Source organism: Panthera pardus, unplaced genomic scaffold (assembly GCF_024362965.1).
Source record: "Panthera pardus isolate Hobbes unplaced genomic scaffold, ASM2436296v1 HiC_scaffold_15, whole genome shotgun sequence".
Lineage (NCBI taxonomy): Eukaryota > Metazoa > Chordata > Mammalia > Carnivora > Felidae > Panthera > Panthera pardus.
The window spans coordinates 5,301,633-5,321,111 of record NW_026526710.1 but is presented as its reverse complement, the minus strand read 5'-3'; the positions used below and the strand labels follow the sequence as shown (position 1 = coordinate 5,321,111).

The 19,479-nt window shown below is 50.4% G+C and overlaps 1 protein-coding gene across 1 annotated transcript in view; it reads right to left on the bottom strand.

The window, feature by feature from the left end:
* RPH3A (rabphilin 3A) overlaps positions 1-19,479 on the bottom strand; it is a 274,290-nt gene that overhangs the window by 3,337 nt on the left and 251,474 nt on the right. The window contains exons 13-19 of the mRNA XM_053902042.1: positions 17,594-17,673; positions 14,406-14,480; positions 12,884-12,993; positions 9,517-9,643; positions 5,815-5,871; positions 4,957-5,111; positions 1,274-1,355 (exon numbers count right to left, since the gene is read on the bottom strand). Of these exons, the coding sequence (XP_053758017.1) occupies positions 1,274-1,355; positions 4,957-5,111; positions 5,815-5,871; positions 9,517-9,643; positions 12,884-12,993; positions 14,406-14,480; positions 17,594-17,673 (686 nt within the window). The remainder of the gene's footprint in view (positions 1-1,273; positions 1,356-4,956; positions 5,112-5,814; positions 5,872-9,516; positions 9,644-12,883; positions 12,994-14,405; positions 14,481-17,593; positions 17,674-19,479) is intronic.

Below are 19,479 nucleotides of genomic sequence, written 5' to 3'. Positions count from 1 at the left end.
AATGAGGCTTATTGGCTGCCTGGATTTCTTCTTCAGTGACTTGTTCAGACTCCAGGAGAGGGTAGGGCAGGTCGGCAACAGTTGCCAGTTGGTTCCTGACTCAAAATTCCTGAGTCTGAGTTGGGGTCCAGCTGAAAGAGGGGCCTGGGAACGGGGTGGGCTGAACTAATGGCCAGGGACGCTCTGAGCTCTGTTTACACAGAACATTCTCCACGCACGCCCGTACAGGCACGTGCGTTTTCAAAAACAAAACAACACAAAACACCTGTACTGTAGCTTTCTTTCCCTACCTTCCGACATTTGGTGAAAATCCATACTCGCGGGCTCTGACCCAACATCAGATCATTATATTCAACGTATATTTCCGGACGCCTACCGTCTAACAAAACTGCCAACAAATGATGCAGAGGGACAGGGTAAGACGCGGGGGCATGTAAAGCCTGGAAACACAGAGGAGAGCGTACCTGCAGGGTTAACACCCCAACTCCTGAGGGATGAGAAGGAGTTTGCCAGAAAGGAAAAGAGAGAGATGGAAGGCCAGGAAAAGGGAGCAGCGCGGGCGAAGGCTATGAGACGTACCAAGGACCCGTGTGAGGTTACTGTGACCTGAGAAGGGGAGTCAAGATAGGGCAGGGGTGGGACGTGAGTTCGAAAGGGCTTGACTGTCACCCTAAGAAGTGGGGAGGCCACTGCTGGGTGAAGCAACAGGGATGACAAATCCGGATCCATTCTTTAGAAAGCTCATGTTTAGGTGGAGGATGGGCCAAACACAAGGGAGTGAGGCAAGAGTCTAATGCAACAGTCCAGACAGAAAATGCCAGACAAGTAACACTGAGGCAACAGGAAGAAGCACGTTCAGAGGGTATGTAGACAGTGGCCTTGCGGGGACTTGATGCCCAGGATGGACATGGTGGGTGAGGGAGAAGAGAGAAGGGAGTGCCAACTGGGTGGATGGTAAAGGGCATCACTACCCCCATTTATTTCCTCAAATTTCAGCACCACAAACTATTAGAATTGGTAAAGACATTGGAGATGATTTCCTTTCAATCTCTCTCCGAATGCAGCTTCTTCCTATGGCATTCCTAATCCATAGGCTTTTGTCTTAGGCTTGATTCCCTCTGGTGACCAGAGGGTTACCTATCCTTTAGCTAATTCAAGCCGATCTGTGAGAAAAACTTTTCTTGACGTGCTTTACAACGTCCTAGTAGGGAGCGTGTTCCTCTCTCGCATCTAGGAAATCTCTCAGAGCATGACAAAAATGGGGCAGCCTCACCTCATTAAATTCAGGATTCAAGGTTTTCTTCTTTATTTGAGTCTTGTGTTTGGCTTTCTTTCCCATGTCCGGTTTCAGCCAGCTGAGAGGAGACAGAAATGCTATTGTGGATGACGTTAAACGAGTAAGAGCAGACTCTTGATGACCCCAAAGGTGCCGTCCGGTGTCAGGAGAGTAAATGAACAAATCAGAAAGTGAATCAACATTAACAATGGCCAACATGCATTGGAGCATCTACCGGGGACTGTGCTGAGGACCGTAGGTACATTTAATTCTCAACAAACCCTAGACGGTGGAGTTACGGCCACCTGTTTTACACACAAGGAAATTGAGCATCCAGAGTTGAGACACGTGCCTCCGGTCACACAGCTGGGGACTTGACCCAGCTGTTGCCTATGGAGTCCATGCTCCCAGCCAGTATTTTCTCCTAAGGGATCGGATTGAAAGCCTAGATGGTGGTGACTGGAGTCTCACTATTACCCCTTAGACTGCCCCCAAGTCCTGGGGAGACGGTGACTGTGTAGACAGAAAGGAGAAGAAGCCAATCTGATTATAGTAAATCCTGCTCAAAACTGGTCGGTGGCCCCCCCTTCGACCTCAGGGTAAAGTTCAAAATCCTTGATGTGGCCTTTAAGGCGCTGTATGATTGGGTCCGTGCCCCGGCCCAGCCTGGTCTTGCACCATGCTCTTCACCCCACTCCCCATTCACTGTCCTTTCCACCGCGGGGCCTTTGCACATACCATTACCTCTGCCTAGAAGGCTCTTCCCCAGTGTAGGCACGATGCCTGGCACATAGTCGGTGCTCACCTAATTTCTTCTGGGCAAATAAATAAAATAGGCCAACAACTCTTGGGAGTGGGGATATTTGGATTCGGATTAAAGCTATCACTCGCTGTGCAACTTTGAACCTGACTGTAGCTCTGGCATACCCCAGGTGCCCAGTCTCTAAAGAGGGCAAACGTTTTTTTTTTTTTTTTCCTTACTTACAGAAGGGTTTTGGAGGACAATCTATTTTATTTCTTTATTTCTATTGAAGTATAGCTGACGTATAATGTCCCATTAGTTTCAGGGGCACAACACAGTGACTGGACAAGTCTGTGCTTCTACCGTGCTCACCAAACCCGTCACCATACGACACGACTGCAACACCATCGACTCTATTCCATACGCTGTACCTATGATCCCTGTGACTCATCCATTCCATGACTGGAAGCCTGTACCTCCCACAGCCCGTGAGGATAATTTTATTCATCTGTGAATTTTACTTTGTAATGTTTATTTATTTTTGAGGGAGAGAGACATACAGCACAAGTGGGGGAGGGGCAGGGAGAGAGAGAGAGAGAGAGAGAGGGAGACACAGAATCTGAAACAGGACCCACTGAGCCACCCAGGCGCCCTGAGGATACTTTTCAAGAAGAGACACAAAGTTGGTACTGAAAGTATGAGGTGCTGAGCGACGATAAAGATAAGATTGGGGCGCCTGGGGGGCTCAGTCGGTTGAGCGTCCAACTTCGGCTCAGGTCATGATCTCAAAGTTCATGAGTTTGAGCCCCGCGTCGGCTCTGTGCTGACAGCTCAGAGCCTGGAGCCTGTTTCAGATTCTGTATCTCTCTCTCTCTCTGTCCCTCCCCCACTCACACACACTCTCTCTCTCAAAAAGAAACATTAAAAAAAAATTTAAAGAGATAAAATCAATTCTGATTTTGAAAATCTTTATTTGGTCTTAAACCGATTAATGGCCTCCTTTTAGCTTTCCCACAATGGCCACCAGGGCAGCTGTTTTCCTGGTGACCTCAGCAACGCTCCTGCTTCTGCAGAGATTGGGCAGACGAGAGAAGGGGTGGGAGGGAGAATTATTTAAGAAAAACAATTTGCATGTGGCTGGGATGTAATGGAGGGCAGGACGGTAGTCCATGAGCCAATTTTCTCTATTGGACCGTATGAGAAAATAAAAGCCAATGACTCCCAGAAATCAAACTCATCCCTGACACGTGGGTTCTTTTGTTCACTAACTCCTCATTCGAAGAAAATCTGAAGCAAAGTCCACACTGAGTTTTAGCCATGACCCGAAGGGAAGCATTGCTTTCGATTATGAAAGGTAGTCAGTGGGAGGGAGCGTCTCCCAGGCTGGAGGGAACAATGAGCACCCTTTGCCGTGAGTAGGACTAGTGGTGGTGGTGATTTATAACCATAATGGCACATATTTATGGAGCACTTACTACGTACCGGACCCCACGAAAACATATCTCTCAGATCTCCAACCGCAGGGGGCAAAACTGGCTGACAAGCTGCTGGACTCTGATTTCACCCCGATGTTCCCACTGTGGCTGCGCTTGCCCTGGGCAGCTCCCGTACCTGGGCTGGCAGGGACAGGAGGCAGCCCCATTTCTGGGAGGTGCAGGGCCCCTCCGAGTGACTTTGCACTCCAGGATTCCCCACAGCCTGCGTCAAAACTTCCTCAGAACTGCCCTTCAATCTTCGACTTTCCCTGCCCAACCGTCCCCCCTCCTCCCCACCTGTTCTCCTCTGACCCTCCTCTCACTCCCTCTCAAATCTTCTTCACAGGCATGTTCCCCAATAAATCTCTTGCACCTCTCACGTAGTCTTGGTGTCTGCTCCTTGGAGGAGAGAACCTCATGGCCAATATTACTCTTCCCGTTTTACAGATGAGGACATCGAGGGCCAGAGATGTGAAGGCACTAGCCAAAGGTCACACAGCTGGAGAACACTGAAGACTACCGGCTCTAAGATTCAAACCCAGGCAGTCTGGACCCGGAGCCCAGGCTTTCCACCATATTGACAGAAACACAACTTGCTTATAGTTACACAGCTAGCAGCTGGCAGAGATGGGAGAGGAGCCCCACGTCTGATTCAGTGGTGGCCACGAGAACGTGCCGGGTGGACCTCCAGCCACAGCATAACTGACCTAGGCCCCAGCTGCTGCACTTGGAAATCCAGCCACGTTCGTGCCAAGACCCTGCTCCCAGCTGATGACTGAAGGTGGCAGGGCCCCCTCCTAGAAGACATGGGACTCGTCTGGCGGCTGATTTGGGCCTTGAGGACTCGGACGGTCTCGCCGAACTTGCATCTAGTATGCTTCCACTGGCTCCCACCTCCCCTCTCCGCTCTCGCACACACGGTGGCCTCTCCCACTCCCTCCCTGCTTTCCCTCACTCAGGCATTTCTCCTAGTGAACCTTTGTTGAATCCCATCTTGGCATCATTCCAGAGGACCTGGACTAACACAGATAACACGTCTCTCTTACTCCCCATGGTGGCTATTACTGGAATAACCAAAGTCTAAGGCCTTAGAGCATTTCCAGACTGGGAAATGCTGGAATTGCTTCTTCAGTGGTGAGGCTCTGGACTGCTGGAGGGATGTGTTGCTGATTCCAGGGGGCTCCAAATGGGGTTACTGCAACTTGCCGACTGCCTCTCTCCCACTGGAGAGGACAGAGTCACAAAACTCCTCATATGGGCGAGCGACACAGCGGTCTGACTGTCTGAGACCCCAGACTCACACTCTAGCCAGTTCTGGACATCACCTCATTGTGTGACCCTGGGCACGCTCATTCCCTTCTCTGAGCCTCAACGTTCAATGATCTTGGGGAAATTCTCTAGGTTCTCCCTTTGCAACGATCTAGGACCCCGTCTGGGGTCCATCCACAGTCCCAATGACTCACAGCTTGACAAATGGATCTGAGTAGCCATTGGCATCCATGGCGGCCAGGTGCACGCAGCGTATGATGCCCACGATGAGGCCTCCCTGCTGTGTGCTGTACATGAGGGACACCAGGATCTTGCCGCGTTCCTCTATGTCACCAATTCGTTCCACCTGCTGTAGAAGAAGAGGGCATATGGGTCTAGGAAGGGGAGGGGGCCAGGCAACGGGACGGATGACTGGCAGGAGGGAGGAGCCTGTGGAAAGTAGGAGGCGCTGGCCCGCCCCAGCACGGTCAGCACCATGGACAGCAGATGCTCCCCAGTCTCCAGAGACCAGAAAGTCGGGCTAGCAGTGAAGGCACCTGGGGGCCTGGGGCTTTACTCTGACTTAGACAAGGACAGAGCCCTGAGTGATTGGAGGTGGGGCTGGACCCTGGTTCCAGTCTGACTCTGAACTCAGATTTGCCTGAGTAAAACAGTTTTCTCACCACTGTAGTCCCTGGGGTCCCATGAGGGACCTGGGCAGAAGGCACAGATATGTAGCCCAACCCCAACCCCAGCCAGCCTGTCCTAGGTCCCCACGGAGGGAGAGTGGCATTGCTTTAGTCCTGCAGAATTTTTCAGCAGAGCTTCTGCCAACAAGGCAGGGGAACTCAAGGGTGTGCCCCGGGTGTGAGAGGGTGGGCTTTCTTGGCCTTGGGGGCTCCAGACGGGAGGAGCATCCATTTGGTCTCATGTTCTAATGGGAAGGGGTACTTCTCTCATGGTACACCGACGGGCAAGTGGTTTTGGGGGAAAGAATAAGGAAGGGGCTGGGAGGGAGAGAAAAGAGAATTGGCAGATCCTGACTGCGGCTTCAATACCCACTGAGTGCTCACCTCCTCCTCATAAAGGGCCATGCCTCGGGCTGACCCGGTGGTTCCAGCACGCTTCATCTTAGAGGAAGGAAACAGAAAGGAAAGATAACGTGAGTCTATGAGGCTCATCTCCTTACATGGGAAGGATCGGAAACCCACATCCTTCCATTAGCAGCCAGAGCCACGAGGGTGATTTCTCCAAACTTCTGTGGTCCTCCAGCTCCCCTTGTTTTAGATAAAGTTTATGTAATGTTAACCATTTGACAGACCACGTTAATGCACAATAGCCTATGATGCAGGTTGTATTCCTATCCCATTTGACAGATGAGGACACTGAGGGTCAGAGTGGTTAAGCCACTTGCCGGAGGTCACATAGCCAAGAAGTGGCCGGGCACCCCACTCATAAAACAGGTAAGATTTCATCTGCTTTGGTAGAGTTGGCACAGGGGGCTTGGGGTCTGAACCCCCCTTGGTTCCTAAGGTCCTTTTGTGGGATCCTAGGACTCTGGGGAACACAATGTGGAAACCACTGCCGAAATCCAACCTCCCCACTACAGAGATGAGGAAAACTGAGGTCCGGGGCGGGGGTGGGGGGAAGGGACAGCACTTGCGAGGCCCCTGCTCTTCGTGAGGCATGTGGGGGTAGTTGGCGGTGGGAAGGTTAAGGACAAAGAGCAAAAGATGTCCTGCGGCGGCTCCAGGCCCCTGCCTGTCCCCGCAGCCTTTGTGCCTCTGGGGCTGGCTGCATCCCTCACAGCAAGATGGGCAGACTCGGAAGCAGATAACCCAGGTGGGGGCCCGGCCACTGTCCTGACCAGCTGGACTCACTGAGTGGGGGATGGAGGAGGAGGTCTGAAGAACCAGCTGTTTCTAGGAAAAGAGCCAGAGCCAATTCTTCACTCTTAGGATTGTCTTTAATGATTTATTTGGAGCCTGGCATTTGGGGCAAATTGCTTCTTGCAATTTTCCTTGCTCTGTCTTGTTCTTCTGCCTATGCTATAGAAACATGGTGCGGCACATGGGATATTCCATCCTCGGGCTGGCCATCTGGTGGGAGGATGCTGTAGGACTTCCCCTCCCGCCCCCCATGGAGTCCTTGTGGGGAGCTGGCCCGCTGCCCAGGGGGAAGAGTCACACTGGTGGCTGCAGGAGAGCTAGGCTCTGGCCGGTGCATGAGAGCACAGCCACTGACTTGTGGCATAACCTTGGCAGCTCGCTCCCCTCTGTGGGCCCAAGGTGGCCCGTATGTAAAATGGGCAGGTTGTTTTGTCTCTAAAAATACAGAGTGCTGGGTCCCACCCTACCTCGCTAAGTCAGGATCTCCAGGGAGATCCCCACGAATCATAGTTTAAGCTCTGGTTTAACATGTGGTTTAAACTCCGGTTTACAATTTGACAATACATTTCATATTTAAAAAAAAAAAAAAAAAAAAAAAGAAAGAAACTCCGGTTTAAAAATCTCCAGTTGAGAACTGTGTTTGCAGCTTCCGCCGTGCCAGCCTCGCTCAACACCTCCAGCCGTGCTCCAGCCGAAGGAGAAGGCGGGTAAGAAGCCCTGTCCGTGCCAGGGCTCATACAAAGCAGACTGCTCGAAAACGGGCGGGGCGGGGGGAAAGCCTCAAGGAAGCCACAGGTTACAAAAGCTGCTTGCAAGAGTGCGCCCTCTACCGGAGGGTAAAGAAACCTCATCGTCACAGGCCTGGCCCTGTGGCCTTGGGTGAAATTAGATGTTATCAGAAGTCCACTGAACTTCTGATCCGCAAACTTCCTTTCCGGCATCTGGCGCGAGAAATTGCTCAGGACTGCAAAACAGATCTGCGCTTCCGGAGTGCAGCCATTAGACTTTGCAGGAGGCAGTGAGGCCTAGCCGGCGGGCCTCTTTGAAGACGCTCCATGCCAAACGTGCAACATTGTGCCAAAAGACATCCAGCTAGTGCACCACACACACGGAGAAGGTGCTTAAGAATCCACTATGATAGATAACATTTGGAGGTGCCTCGGTGGCTCCGTCGGTTAAGCACCTGACTCTTGATTCTGGATCATGATCTCAAGGTCGGTGAGTTGACTGTGCCGACTCTGCTTTGGGTGTCTCTCTCTCTGTCCCTCCCCTGCTCATACTCGTGTGCGCTCTCTCTCTCAAAACTATCTAAACATTACAGAAAATTTTTTTCTTCCTGTTATTGGTGGCTCTGAACGTTAGGTACTTTTTTTTTTCCCCCATGGGAATCAAAAGTTACCTGAGTATATGATTGCAAGGGAAAACACAGGGGACAGAAATCAGGTATTAACAGTTTCTCCATTTTCATTTGTGTGTGAATTTTTAATGCAAATGCAGAGACCTAAAGCATTAATGCAAGTGAACATGTTTCAATGAACACGATTCAGCAGCTTCAACTTTATAACGATCTTAAATAAACCAGTTACATTTTTCTGGACAATGCCAGCATTTGAATTTTTTTTTTTTTTTAAACAAGGAAATTTCTTATCGACGGCAGCTAAACGGTGTTTGTGGCTTTTTAAAAAAATTTTTTTTTAAACGTTTTTATTTATTTTTGAGACAGAGAGCGACAGAGCATGAATGGGGGAGGGTCACAGAGAGAGGGAGACACAGAATCTGAAACAGGCTCCAGGCTCTGAGCTGTCAGCACAGAGCCCGACACGGGGCTCGAACTCACGGACCTCGAGATCGTGACCTGAGCCGAAGTCGGATGCTCAACTGACTGAGCCACCCAGGCGCCCCAAGTGGCTTTTTTTTTAAAATCATGTGGTAGATTCCCTCCATTCACCATTCTGAGTTGTCCTACAAGTCCTACCTGTTTTTTTAATGTCGTTGGTCCTCTGTGCTGTTCCTGTAAGTTTGCTACTTAAGTACACTGAACTATAGAAACAATTGAAAACAATACAAATCCCCAGTTGATTCCGAGGTATAGATTGGTATTCTCCAATCTCCAAGTGGAGCGCCTTGGTTTGGTTCCTGTTTTTTCCCAAAAGGCAAGCAGCACATAGCAGTAACAGCTCCAATGCTCTATAGGTAGTCTCAGATTAATCCTTCAAAGACCTTATGAAGTTGGTACTTGCTACATTAGTCCATTTTACAGATGAGAAAATTGAGGCCTAGAGAGGTCAAATCATTGGGCTCAGATTATACTAGAAGTGCCAGAGCCTGAGTCTGGCTCCAGAGCCCATATCTTAAGCACTATGCTACCCTGTCGCCCGCTGATCTGCGCGGTGCTTTAGGAATTCGTGACCGACAAGGGGGGTGAGGCAGTATTATTTTCTACAATAGCAACAGTTAATTTACAAATGGCTATTAGACCCTAGGTTCTCTTCTGATTGTATGTATCACACAACCGTCCTATGGCGAAAGTCCTGTTAGGATGCCCATGTTGTAGACTAGAAAATCGGAGGCTCAGAATAGTTCAGACCCTTGGCCGAGGCCAGGGACCAGGGAAATGGCGGAGCCAGGCTTTGAACCCAGACAGGCCACACTGCTGCACCACACTGCCCTTCTCAATGTCACCGAGGAGGACGCGGACGTCAGAGAAGTGATGTTGGTACAGGGTTGAAGAGCCAGGATGCCATCCCGATGTTCTGACCTGAAATCCCCCTCCCACCTCCACTGTCGGGCACCCTGCAGATCTATCACCCCCTTTGCAGGCCCAGAGGAAGGCCCCAGCCCCCAAACTCTTCTCCCCCATCGCACCCTCGAGGCAAAGGCGCTCACCGGGATCACCCGCTCCAGGCAGATGTTGAAGTTCTTTCTCTGGTTAGGCTTCAGTTTCTTGAGTGAGAATCTGGTCTCACCGATAAACTCGTTATGGCCAAATTTGTCCTCGTCACAGACAGAGATCCTGCGATCAACATAAGGAAGGGGTGGGGAGAGAAAGAAGGGCCTATATTGAGCACCTACTATGTACCAAGAGCTGTGATCGATACTGACAAGGAATGTGTCGTGCGCATAGGAATATTTCAGTTTCCTATTTTTTGAGCACTAGGCCAGGTACTTTGTTTCTTCCTTATTACCGTGTAACTTACAAGCAGTAATGTGTACAAATCTTAAATTTATAACTTGCTGAATTTTTGCATAGGTATACACTGATGTAACCACCACCCACCTCAAGATATAGAATGTTCTGGCTCCTGGAAGATCCTCAAGGTCCCTCCTTGTCATGACCTCCCTCAAAGATAAGCTTCATCTACGTCTATAGGCATTTGTCATTTTCCCTGCTGTATAGTATTCCACTGTGAAACTATACTATGATACTTGTGCTACTGATGGGTATTTGCTTTTGATCCATTTCTAGTTTTGAGCTATTACGAAGAAAGCTGCTGCAATCAACTTTTTTTTTTTTTTAAAGGGGGGTGGCCTGGGTGACTCAGTCTTTAAGCATCCGACTCTTGGTTTCAGCTCAGGTCACGATCTCGCGGTTCGTGGGTTTGAGCCCCGCGTCGGGCTCTGTGCTGACAGCTCAGAGCCTGGGGCCTGCTTCGGATTCTGTGTCTCCCCCTCTCTCGGCCCCTTCCCTGCTCGCACTCTGTCTCCCTCACTCTCAAAAAGGAAGAAACATAAAAAAATGAAAGAGAAAACAGTGTTGTAATTAATCATCGGGGAAATGCAAAACCAGAATTGCGACACCACGGCACAGCCACCAGAATGGCCAAAATGGAAATGTGTTGATGAGGATGGGGAGGACCCAGGACTCTCGTGCACTGCTGTTAAGAGTGGCAACTGGTACAATCTCTTTGGGAAACTGGCAGTTTTCTGTTAAAGCTGAACGTGCACATACACTACAATTCAACCCTTACTCTCCTAGGAAGAAAAGCATGCACAATATGTGACTCGAATGTTCCCAGCCGTACTATTGTAATAGCCCCCCAATGAAAACCAACCAAATGCCCCTCAGCAGTAGAACGGACACATAAAACTGTGGCATCGTCACCCCAGGGGATACTAAATAGCGACAAGCATCAACGATCTACAGCCACAAGCAACAACTTGGGTGTGTGTCACGAACATAGTATTAAGTGAAAGGAGACAGACACAAAGGGTCATGTTGTGCCATCCCGTTTATGTAAAGTACAAAACCAGACTGAGTTCATTTGTCCTGTCGGAAGTCTGGACAGTGAATGCCCCGAGGGAGGGGTCCTCACTACGGGGACGGCGCTGGTGGGGCAGGGAGTCTGTGGTCTTGGGAATGTCCTCTTCTTGGATCCTGATGTGTTCACGTGGTAAAAATTCATCAATCTGTGCAGTTTTTTTTTTTTTATGTGTGCATTTTTCTAAGTGGATGTTACCCTGCAATAGAAATGTTTACTTAACCTAATACTGTAGCTGGTGGGAATGTGCATGGAACAGCCAAATTTGAAATGCCGTTTGTGCGATTTGTAAAATAAAACAAACCCCACAACGGCGGATACTATGAAGCAGCAAATGCCTGCTCACTTCGTTTCTATCCTAAGGAAACACCAGTGTGTATACACGGAAGCATAAAGGATACTTGTTGCAACTTTGTTGGTAATAGAAGCTGGAAACAACCTAAATGTCCATCCATAAAGGATACTCGTTGCAACTTTGTTGGTAATAGAAGCTGGAAACAACCTAAATGTCCGTCCATAAAGGATACTCGTTGCAACTTTGTTAGTAATAGAAGCTGGAAACAACCTAAATGTCCATCCATAAAGGATACTCGTTGCAACTTTGTTGGTAATAGAAGCTGGAAACAACCTAAATGTCCGTCCATAAAGGATACTTGTTGCAACTTTGTTAGTAATAGAAGCTGGAAACAACCTAAATGTCCGTCCACAGGGCGATGGCTGAATAAACTGGCAAACATTTACATAAAATTTAAAAACATGCCAGATAATACCACCACGGTGTATAGATACGTAGTTATGCAGCTAAAGCCTAAAGCATGCTGGGGAATGATATCCATAAAATTCAGTATGGTGTTTAGCCCTGCGAGGGAAGGAAGAGAAGGAAAGGGTATAGAAGAAAAGCTTCGACCTGCTTCTGTGGCGCTTTATTTCTTGAAGATAATAATAATTTAAAAAGCAGCACATACAGCGCAAGAGTGAGATTTTCTAAAAGACCGAGTATTGAGTTTGTCGGTGTTTGTTTTATTACGTTCTACACTCTTCTGTGTCTTTGTAATATTTAAATTATAAAATGTTTTCAAAAACGTGTGATAAGCTGTTCTGTACAACTCTCCGAAGCAGTCAAATATTAGGCAGATCTAAATGTCTTCTCCTGGCTATAATGCCAAGATACATTGTTAAGAAAAAAAGGAAAGTTCCAGATCTATGCAACATGATACTTTATAGGTTCTGAACAGCAGTATGAACATGTGTACACTCACAAAGGGAGGAAGAAGGCCCGGGCTGGCAGAGGGGGTTAACATTTAAAAGGAGCTTTGCCTTCTCTGTAATTTTTTTTTTTTATAACAAGGAACGTGTATTCATTTATGACTTCTATAATACAAATGCAGTTTAATAAAACACTGAAGAATATAAAATGGCACCAATATATTGTTAAGTAAGAGAGGCTAATTAGACCATCCTATTGGATGGTCCATTTTTATAAACACTTAATTTTTTTTAACGTTTATTTATTACTGAGAGAGAGAGACAGAGCATGAGCAGGGGAGGGGCAGAGAGTGAGGGAGACACAGAATCCGAAGCGGGCTCCAGGCTCCGAGCTGTCACCACAGAGCCCAATGCAGGGCTCAAACTCATAAACCACGAGATCATGACCTGAGCCGAAGTCGGACGCTCAACCGAGCCACCCAGGTGTCCCATATAAACACTTAATTTTAGAAGAACTGTTGGCACACACACGCAAGGTCACACGCATGAATACACACACACACACACACACACACACACACACAGCCCGAATGTCCAGACACCAAGATGTTAAGAGTTTTGTTTATCGCTGTTTTCAAAAGTTTCTACCAGCACTATACTGTTTTTGTAGAAGTGGAAAAGAAAGGAAAAAGTAAGCAGACACATTTTCCAGAGTGGCCCCTGGCAGCTACAGACGTGTCCATCTGCCCGGCCTCCGTGTCCTGTCCGCCCACCCTCCTGCCAGGTACCTGAGCGTCTTCCTCTGCATGTCCTCGTCTGTGATGCCGTGATAGACAAGTGTCTCGTTCCACACGGGGTTCCGGGTGTTCCGCAGGGTTTTTGTACGAAGCTTGTTGGACTAGAGCCCAGAGAGATGGACAGACACCTGCCTCGGTGGGGAGCCAGCCCTGCGGCCCTATCCTTTGGGTTGATTTGGGGGTGGGGGTGGGCGGGTGATGTAGGAGTCCTCTCCCCTTACGAGTATCCAGGGGCTCAGATGTTCCCAAATGCATGTTTTCGGTGAGTGAGGGGCATCCTGTAGGGTGATGGCTATAGCCATCACCAATGCTGGACATTGGGCCACCCCTCCCTCCATGCACTGGTCCTTCTCTTTGAACTTTCCACTAAGATTAGAAAGCAGAGACATCTTCCTCTGAGGAAAAAAAAATATGATTTATAGGCCAGAAAGAAAGAAATAAGAGTCCCCCGTTTCTAGGCAGTAAAGAAACAATTTCTGGGGATATTGAAATGGTTCCTTCTGTTTTCCTCCATGCCTGAATTCCCTCGGGGACAAAGTTTTCATTTTGTTCTAAGAGAGAAGGCTAAACACGCACTATATCCAGAAGAGGTGGCCTGGTGACAAATCTAATTCATACTAACATGTAAATGACTCACTGGGTGCTTTGGCAAAGCAAGTTTGGATTGAGGACTGAGCAAAGAGTCTCAAGGAGAAGCGAATGTCACTGGGGAGTTAGAATGAGTAGTAGCCAAACACTTCAAAGTTTGGCCACGGCCAGGTGAGGGACTCTCCTTGATCCAAGCAAAGAAAGGGTAAGAGAGAGAACATGCATGTGAATGCACGCACGTGTGTCCTCTTTTTGTGTGATGTGGCATTTCCTACTTGCAGAGATTTTTAACAGGCAGTTTCCCAAGATCACATAAGCGAGTGTGCGGTCGCCCTTGTTTTTAGGACATCCATATCAAATTAAGTCAACAAACCAGAAAACAAAACTCAAGAAAGCACCCTTTCCTTTCTAGCCTTGTCTTCTGAGTGGGTCAATCCAAAGGGAGGAGAGTTCACTCCATTTTCCCTTCCCAGGGCAAGGTCGCGATATACTGACTTTCACTCAGTAACAGAACATTTTCTCAAATGCTTAGCCCCAAAGCCCGGAGAGAGTTATTCATTTCTGTTAAGAGCTGAGCAGTCTTTGGTTGGGGCGTAAAGTGAGTGGGGGAAGTGAGCCACGGTCAGCACTGGGGAGCCACTGAAGGTGTCTGAGCAGGTGGATCGCATAATCAGGGCTTCTGCTCCCCCCTGGCCTTCGGCAGCTCCTTGGATCCCAGGTTTCTGGGCTGGAGAAATGGGCAGAGCGCCTGCCCCTTGGGGAAGAATGACTCCTGTCTGTCCCTTACCCCTTGCAAGGACTTTGCCGCTCAGGGAGGAGGGGCGCTGGGGCCAGATAAGGCTATTTTAGGCTCTGGGCTGGGAACCTTGGGTGCCTGCCAGGGCCCATGTGCCCAGCCTGCCGAGAGGCCCGGGCCATATGGTACCTTGCTGGCTCCCGGCAGGAGATGCAGCTTAACGTAAGGATCAGCCAAGCCGTTGGAATCCATGGGCTTCAGTCCCTGCAAGAGAACGGGCAACAGCATGAGGGCCTCGGGAGGGCCTGGCACTCAACCGTCATAGGCAAGGGACACAGCCCCTGACATCTGTCCTGCCCATCGGTGCACCCGTGTGCTTCCTCTTCCAAAGAGAGAGAAGGGAAGTGAAGTCTCTTGGAAAGAACGCCGGAATCAGGCAGACAGGATTTGAAGCCTGGCCATGTGTGACGCCTTCCCAGCTGTGTGAGTTTGGGCAAGTTCCTTAGCCTCCCTGAGCCTCATTTTCCACATCTGTCAAATGGGATGACAGTATCTGTTTCATGGAGCGGTATGACTTCAACACAGTCATACCTGTAAAGTGCTGGGCACAGAGCCTGGCCCACGGTAACTGCTGCGTTAAGGCTGGACTGTTATTTCTTCTTTTTTTTAAAAAAAATTTTTTTCTTAACGTTTATTTATTATTGAGAGACAGAGAATGAGCATGGGCGGGGCAGAGAGAGAAGGAGACACACAATCAATCCGAAGCAGGCTCCAGGCTCTGAGCTGTTGGCACAGAGCCCAAAGCGGGGCTCGAACTTACAAACCGAGAGATCATGACCTGAGCCGAAGTCGGACGCTCAACCGACTGAGCCATCCAGGCGCCCCAAGGCTGGACCGTTATTTCTGAGATGGGAGGCGGTGTTCCAGAACAGGGAAGATGGGAGAGGAGAAGCTGGGGCAAGAGGGCTTGAGTTCTGGCCCTGGCCCCCGTACTCATTTCTGAGACCTCAGTTTCTTCACCCATAAAAAGGGGGATCACAAGGTCTGCCTGGCCCCCCTCACAGGGCTGGAATGAGGCTCAAGGGAGACACTGTGGGGGAAGGGAGTTTGGGGCAGGGATTACACTGGGCTTGTTTATATGAGCAACCCCAAGTTCCCGGGGCCCAGACACATTCTGTCAACTTCCGAGGCCCGGGCTGGGCAGACGTCCCTCCTCTGGGCTCCCGCTGTCCCTTCTCACAGCCCTAATCCCAAAGTCATGCATCTTTGTGCACCTGTTTCCCTATCTGTTCATGTTCTTGGGGGATGAAGACCTCTCCTATGAAGGGCGAGCTCTGGGCCCCGCACTAGCGAGTGTGGACAATGGAGACGGTGCCACAAAGCGGGGTGCAAGGGGGAGAGCTCGCAGAGCAGCATCGTGGGTAAGAACGCAGGCTCCTGAGCTGGACTACACTGGTTCAAATCCCAGCTCTGTCACTTCCTGGCTATGTGATCTGGGCAGGTCCCTTAATCCCTCTGTGCCTTAGTGTGTCCGTCTATAAAATGGGGATGATGATGATAGACCCTTCCTCATAGGTTGCTGTGAAGGTGAAGGGGAACAAAGTAATCTGCGGAAAGCCCCGGAGGGTGTGTGATCCTCAGGAAATGCTACGGCCACAGTTTCTTGGCTGTTTCCCCAAAGTGAGCCCCAAAGCAGGGCCAGCCCTTGTTCACTCTGGGATCGCCAGCATTCGGGACAGTGCCTGGTACAGAGGAGGTATTTAGCCGACGTTTCTGGAATGACTATTGGGGTTCCAACGTTGCAAACTGGCAGACGCTGTGCTTTTAAACTCTGAATGTGAACGTCTCTGTTTGGGGCCTGCTCAGTCCAGTTGACCACAGTTACCATGACAGCCGAACATCTCACGCACCTTCCTCACCTCCGTTACCAGCCCGGCCCGAGAGCGTGTGAGTTTTCCGTGGCCCTGTCTCCAGGGGGCTGGCATGGTGTGGCATTCCCCCATTTCTGGAGCTGAAAGAGGGGACCGAATGCCTGGGCATTGAGCCAGACTCCAATCCAGCTCTATCCCTACCTGCCGGGTGACCTCAGGCTTTAACCTTTCTAGGACTCAGTTTCCCCATCTGTACAATGGGGCTAATAATGATCCCCACCTCGGAGGTTCCCAGGAAGATATAATGAGATCATGAATGTGCTTCCCTCACGGTGCTACTGGAGGCCGGGGGTGGGTGCAAGCATGTGCTTCCTACGGTGACGGATACAAAATACACGCTCAATGCCTCTTCCGAGGACGCGACCTGGGTGTGTTGACCCAGGAGTGGTGCCAGGCACTGCTGAGCCTCGCTTATCTCCCAAACCCAAACTGGGGCGTTAGGCAAGTGAAAAGGGGGGCTTTTAATCATTACAGCATCACAGGCGTGGCCAGGGACTGTCCTGGGCAGACGGGAAGATGTGGCCACCTTCCTCTTAATACTCAGTCATCCTTGGGACGCCCCGCTGGCTCAGTCGGTTGGGCGTCTGGCTTTTGACTTCGGCTCAGCTTATGATCTCACAACTCGTGAGATCAAGCCCTGCATCGGGCTCTGCGCTGGCAGCGCGGAGCCTGCTTGGGATTCTCCCTCCCCCTCTCTGTCCCCCCCACTCACACACTCTCTGTCTTTCTCAGAATAAAAAAAAAAAAGTACTCAGTCATCCTTACGGGAGAGGCACATTATTATCCCCTGTTTACAAATGGCACACTGAGGCACAGAGAGGCGAAGTAACTTTCCCCAAATCACACAGCCAGGAAGCAATGGAGCTGGTATTTGAACCCGGCCGTCTGCTTCCTGAGCCTTGCTTCTTGTTTGTTCTTCCACGTGGACCAGGCTTGCAGTGGGGGGAACTCTGGTCACTTACTTTCTGGGATCTGCACTGGCATCTCCAGCTTTCCTCGGGGTGTGGAGGTGAGTCCCCTCACTCCCCCTGGGGCCCGCAGCAGGGAGATGTCCTTGCATCTGCAACAATGGTTCCCCTGCCCCCACCCCAGCCGCTGCTCCAGCCCGACAGTCACATCAACAGAAGGAGCCCTCGGTGGGCATGTCAGCTGTCAGGTCAGGCTGTCACCGCTTCCCCGGGCGGCGCCTCTTGGGCAGATTCCAGTTCTGCCCTTGAAGCCCGGCTGCCTCTGCTCCCGGGAGCTACAGATCAGTGAGCCCCTCCCCCCCCACCAGAGACCACCCCTGAAGAAAGTCCTCCAAAGGAAGTGGCCACGGTTACTTCCTGCCCCTTTCTCATTACCGTCACGGTCACAGATCAACAGGCCTGGTAACCCACGCCAACCCCGAGTCCCCTAGAAATGCCAGGGCATCCTAAGCGGTCCCCAGCTGGGCCTCTCACCTACCTTGGCTTTTATGATGGTGCAGTGCAGGGAGCTGTTGTCCTGGTCGTAGAGAAGACTGAACTCCAGGGCACCCAGGGTGGCTGAAGGGGGCAGAGGCAGGAACCGAGAGAACATTCATTCAGTCACTCGACAAACATTTCCTGAGCACTTACTAGGTGCCCAGTCTGGTCCAGGCATTGAGCCTACAGAGAGGAAGACTCGGTCCCTGCTCTGGACTCGCCATCCCGGCAGACCCTCCTCTACTTTGGAGCCCTCAGCACACCTGAGATCAGTGAATCGGGTGTGCGATTGCCAAGTTAACGACTTCCCATCCTGCTAGATTGAGAGCCCCATGAGGGCAAGCGCTGTGACTGTCCTGTTCACTGCTGGGCCCCCACTGGGCACAGTGCAGGAAACACAGTCGGTGCTCACTTACTTGCTAAAGGAATAAACGAATCCGGGCATTTGCCGTTACCTCTGCTTGGAATACTCTCCCTCTAGATCCTCACGTGGCTGCCACCTTCTCATCATCCACATCTCGGCTTAAACGTCACCTCCTCAGGGAAGCCCTCGCCGACCACTCCATCTAAAGCAGCCACCCCCGTGTCCATTGCCTTTATTTCCTTCCTGCTGTGCTATCTCTATTTGAAATGAGCTCATTTGTATGTTAACTGTTTCTCTCCACTAGAATGTTAGTTCCGTCAGATTAGCCATCTTGGCTGCCTTTTTTTTTTTTTTTTTTTTTTTTTTGGCCATGGTGTCTCTAGCACCTAGAATAGTTTGGGGCACATAGTATGTACTTGATAAGTACTTATTGGTTATGAAGACGAGTGCATGAGTGAGTGAGCGGTACATATAGCTGAATACAGTATAGGATTGTTATAAATCACTGGCGTCAGCTCGTAAGAGGGACAGATCCAAGCTGGGAGGGATCATCTAGGCTCGGCAGGTCAGTGAAGAGACACCTAAGGCCGAAGGAAGGAGCAGTGGATACGGTTCTGGGCACAAGTGCCAGTGTGCAGAAAGGCGGAAAGATGGGCCGGACACAGTGTGCATTTCCGAGGCAGGAAACAGTTCGTCGCTCACAAGGCAGTGGACCTTCCTACGCTCCTTTCCCGAGACCGCAGACCCATGACCCGTGGGAGAGCACAGGGGACAGAGGGGACAGCTGATATTTCATCCTGATCTATTTCACCCAGCTGATCTGCTACAGCCATACGACCGTCAGCCCCTCCACTCGCTGGCCCTGTGAGGTTGGACGGGTCCCTGAAGCTCTCGGAGCCTCAGTTTCACTATCTGCGAAATAGGAGGAGTAGAAGCAACTAGTCCCAGGCCGAGCAGGAAGACTCGATGAGCACGTGCACTGAACACACTTAGAAAAGCGCCTGGCATAAAATAAGCAAGTATGGACTGTTTTTACTTCTGATGTGCATACCACATAAATAATAATTCCTCCTGTGTGTTTAGGACTATATAATGATAACGACTGCCAGTTTCACCTCCCAGGGGGTACCTCAGTTTACCACCCCCTCAGCTCCGTGCGGGAGGCAGTATTTGCTTCCCAGTTTACAACAAGGAGGGGTGACACGGGGGGACCAAGCCACGCCACTGATCATGGCTGTTCGTCCACTTCTTCTGAGTGGGTTCAGTCTGTCCCCCTGACTCGGAGCCCCTGGGACGCCCCCAACCCCACAACACATGTTAGATCAGACACGTGTCCTTCCACGCCTCCCTCCAGCTCACAACGGCCACCCCAGCTCTCCCCTGCCGCTCCACACACACCCAGGATAAGTGCCACTGCGTGTGTGTGTGTGTGTGTGTGTGTGTGTGTGTGTGTCCCTAGGACTTCGGGTCCGAGTGGGAGAGGGACACAGCAGGCATTGTATAAATCACTGAAGGAATGGATG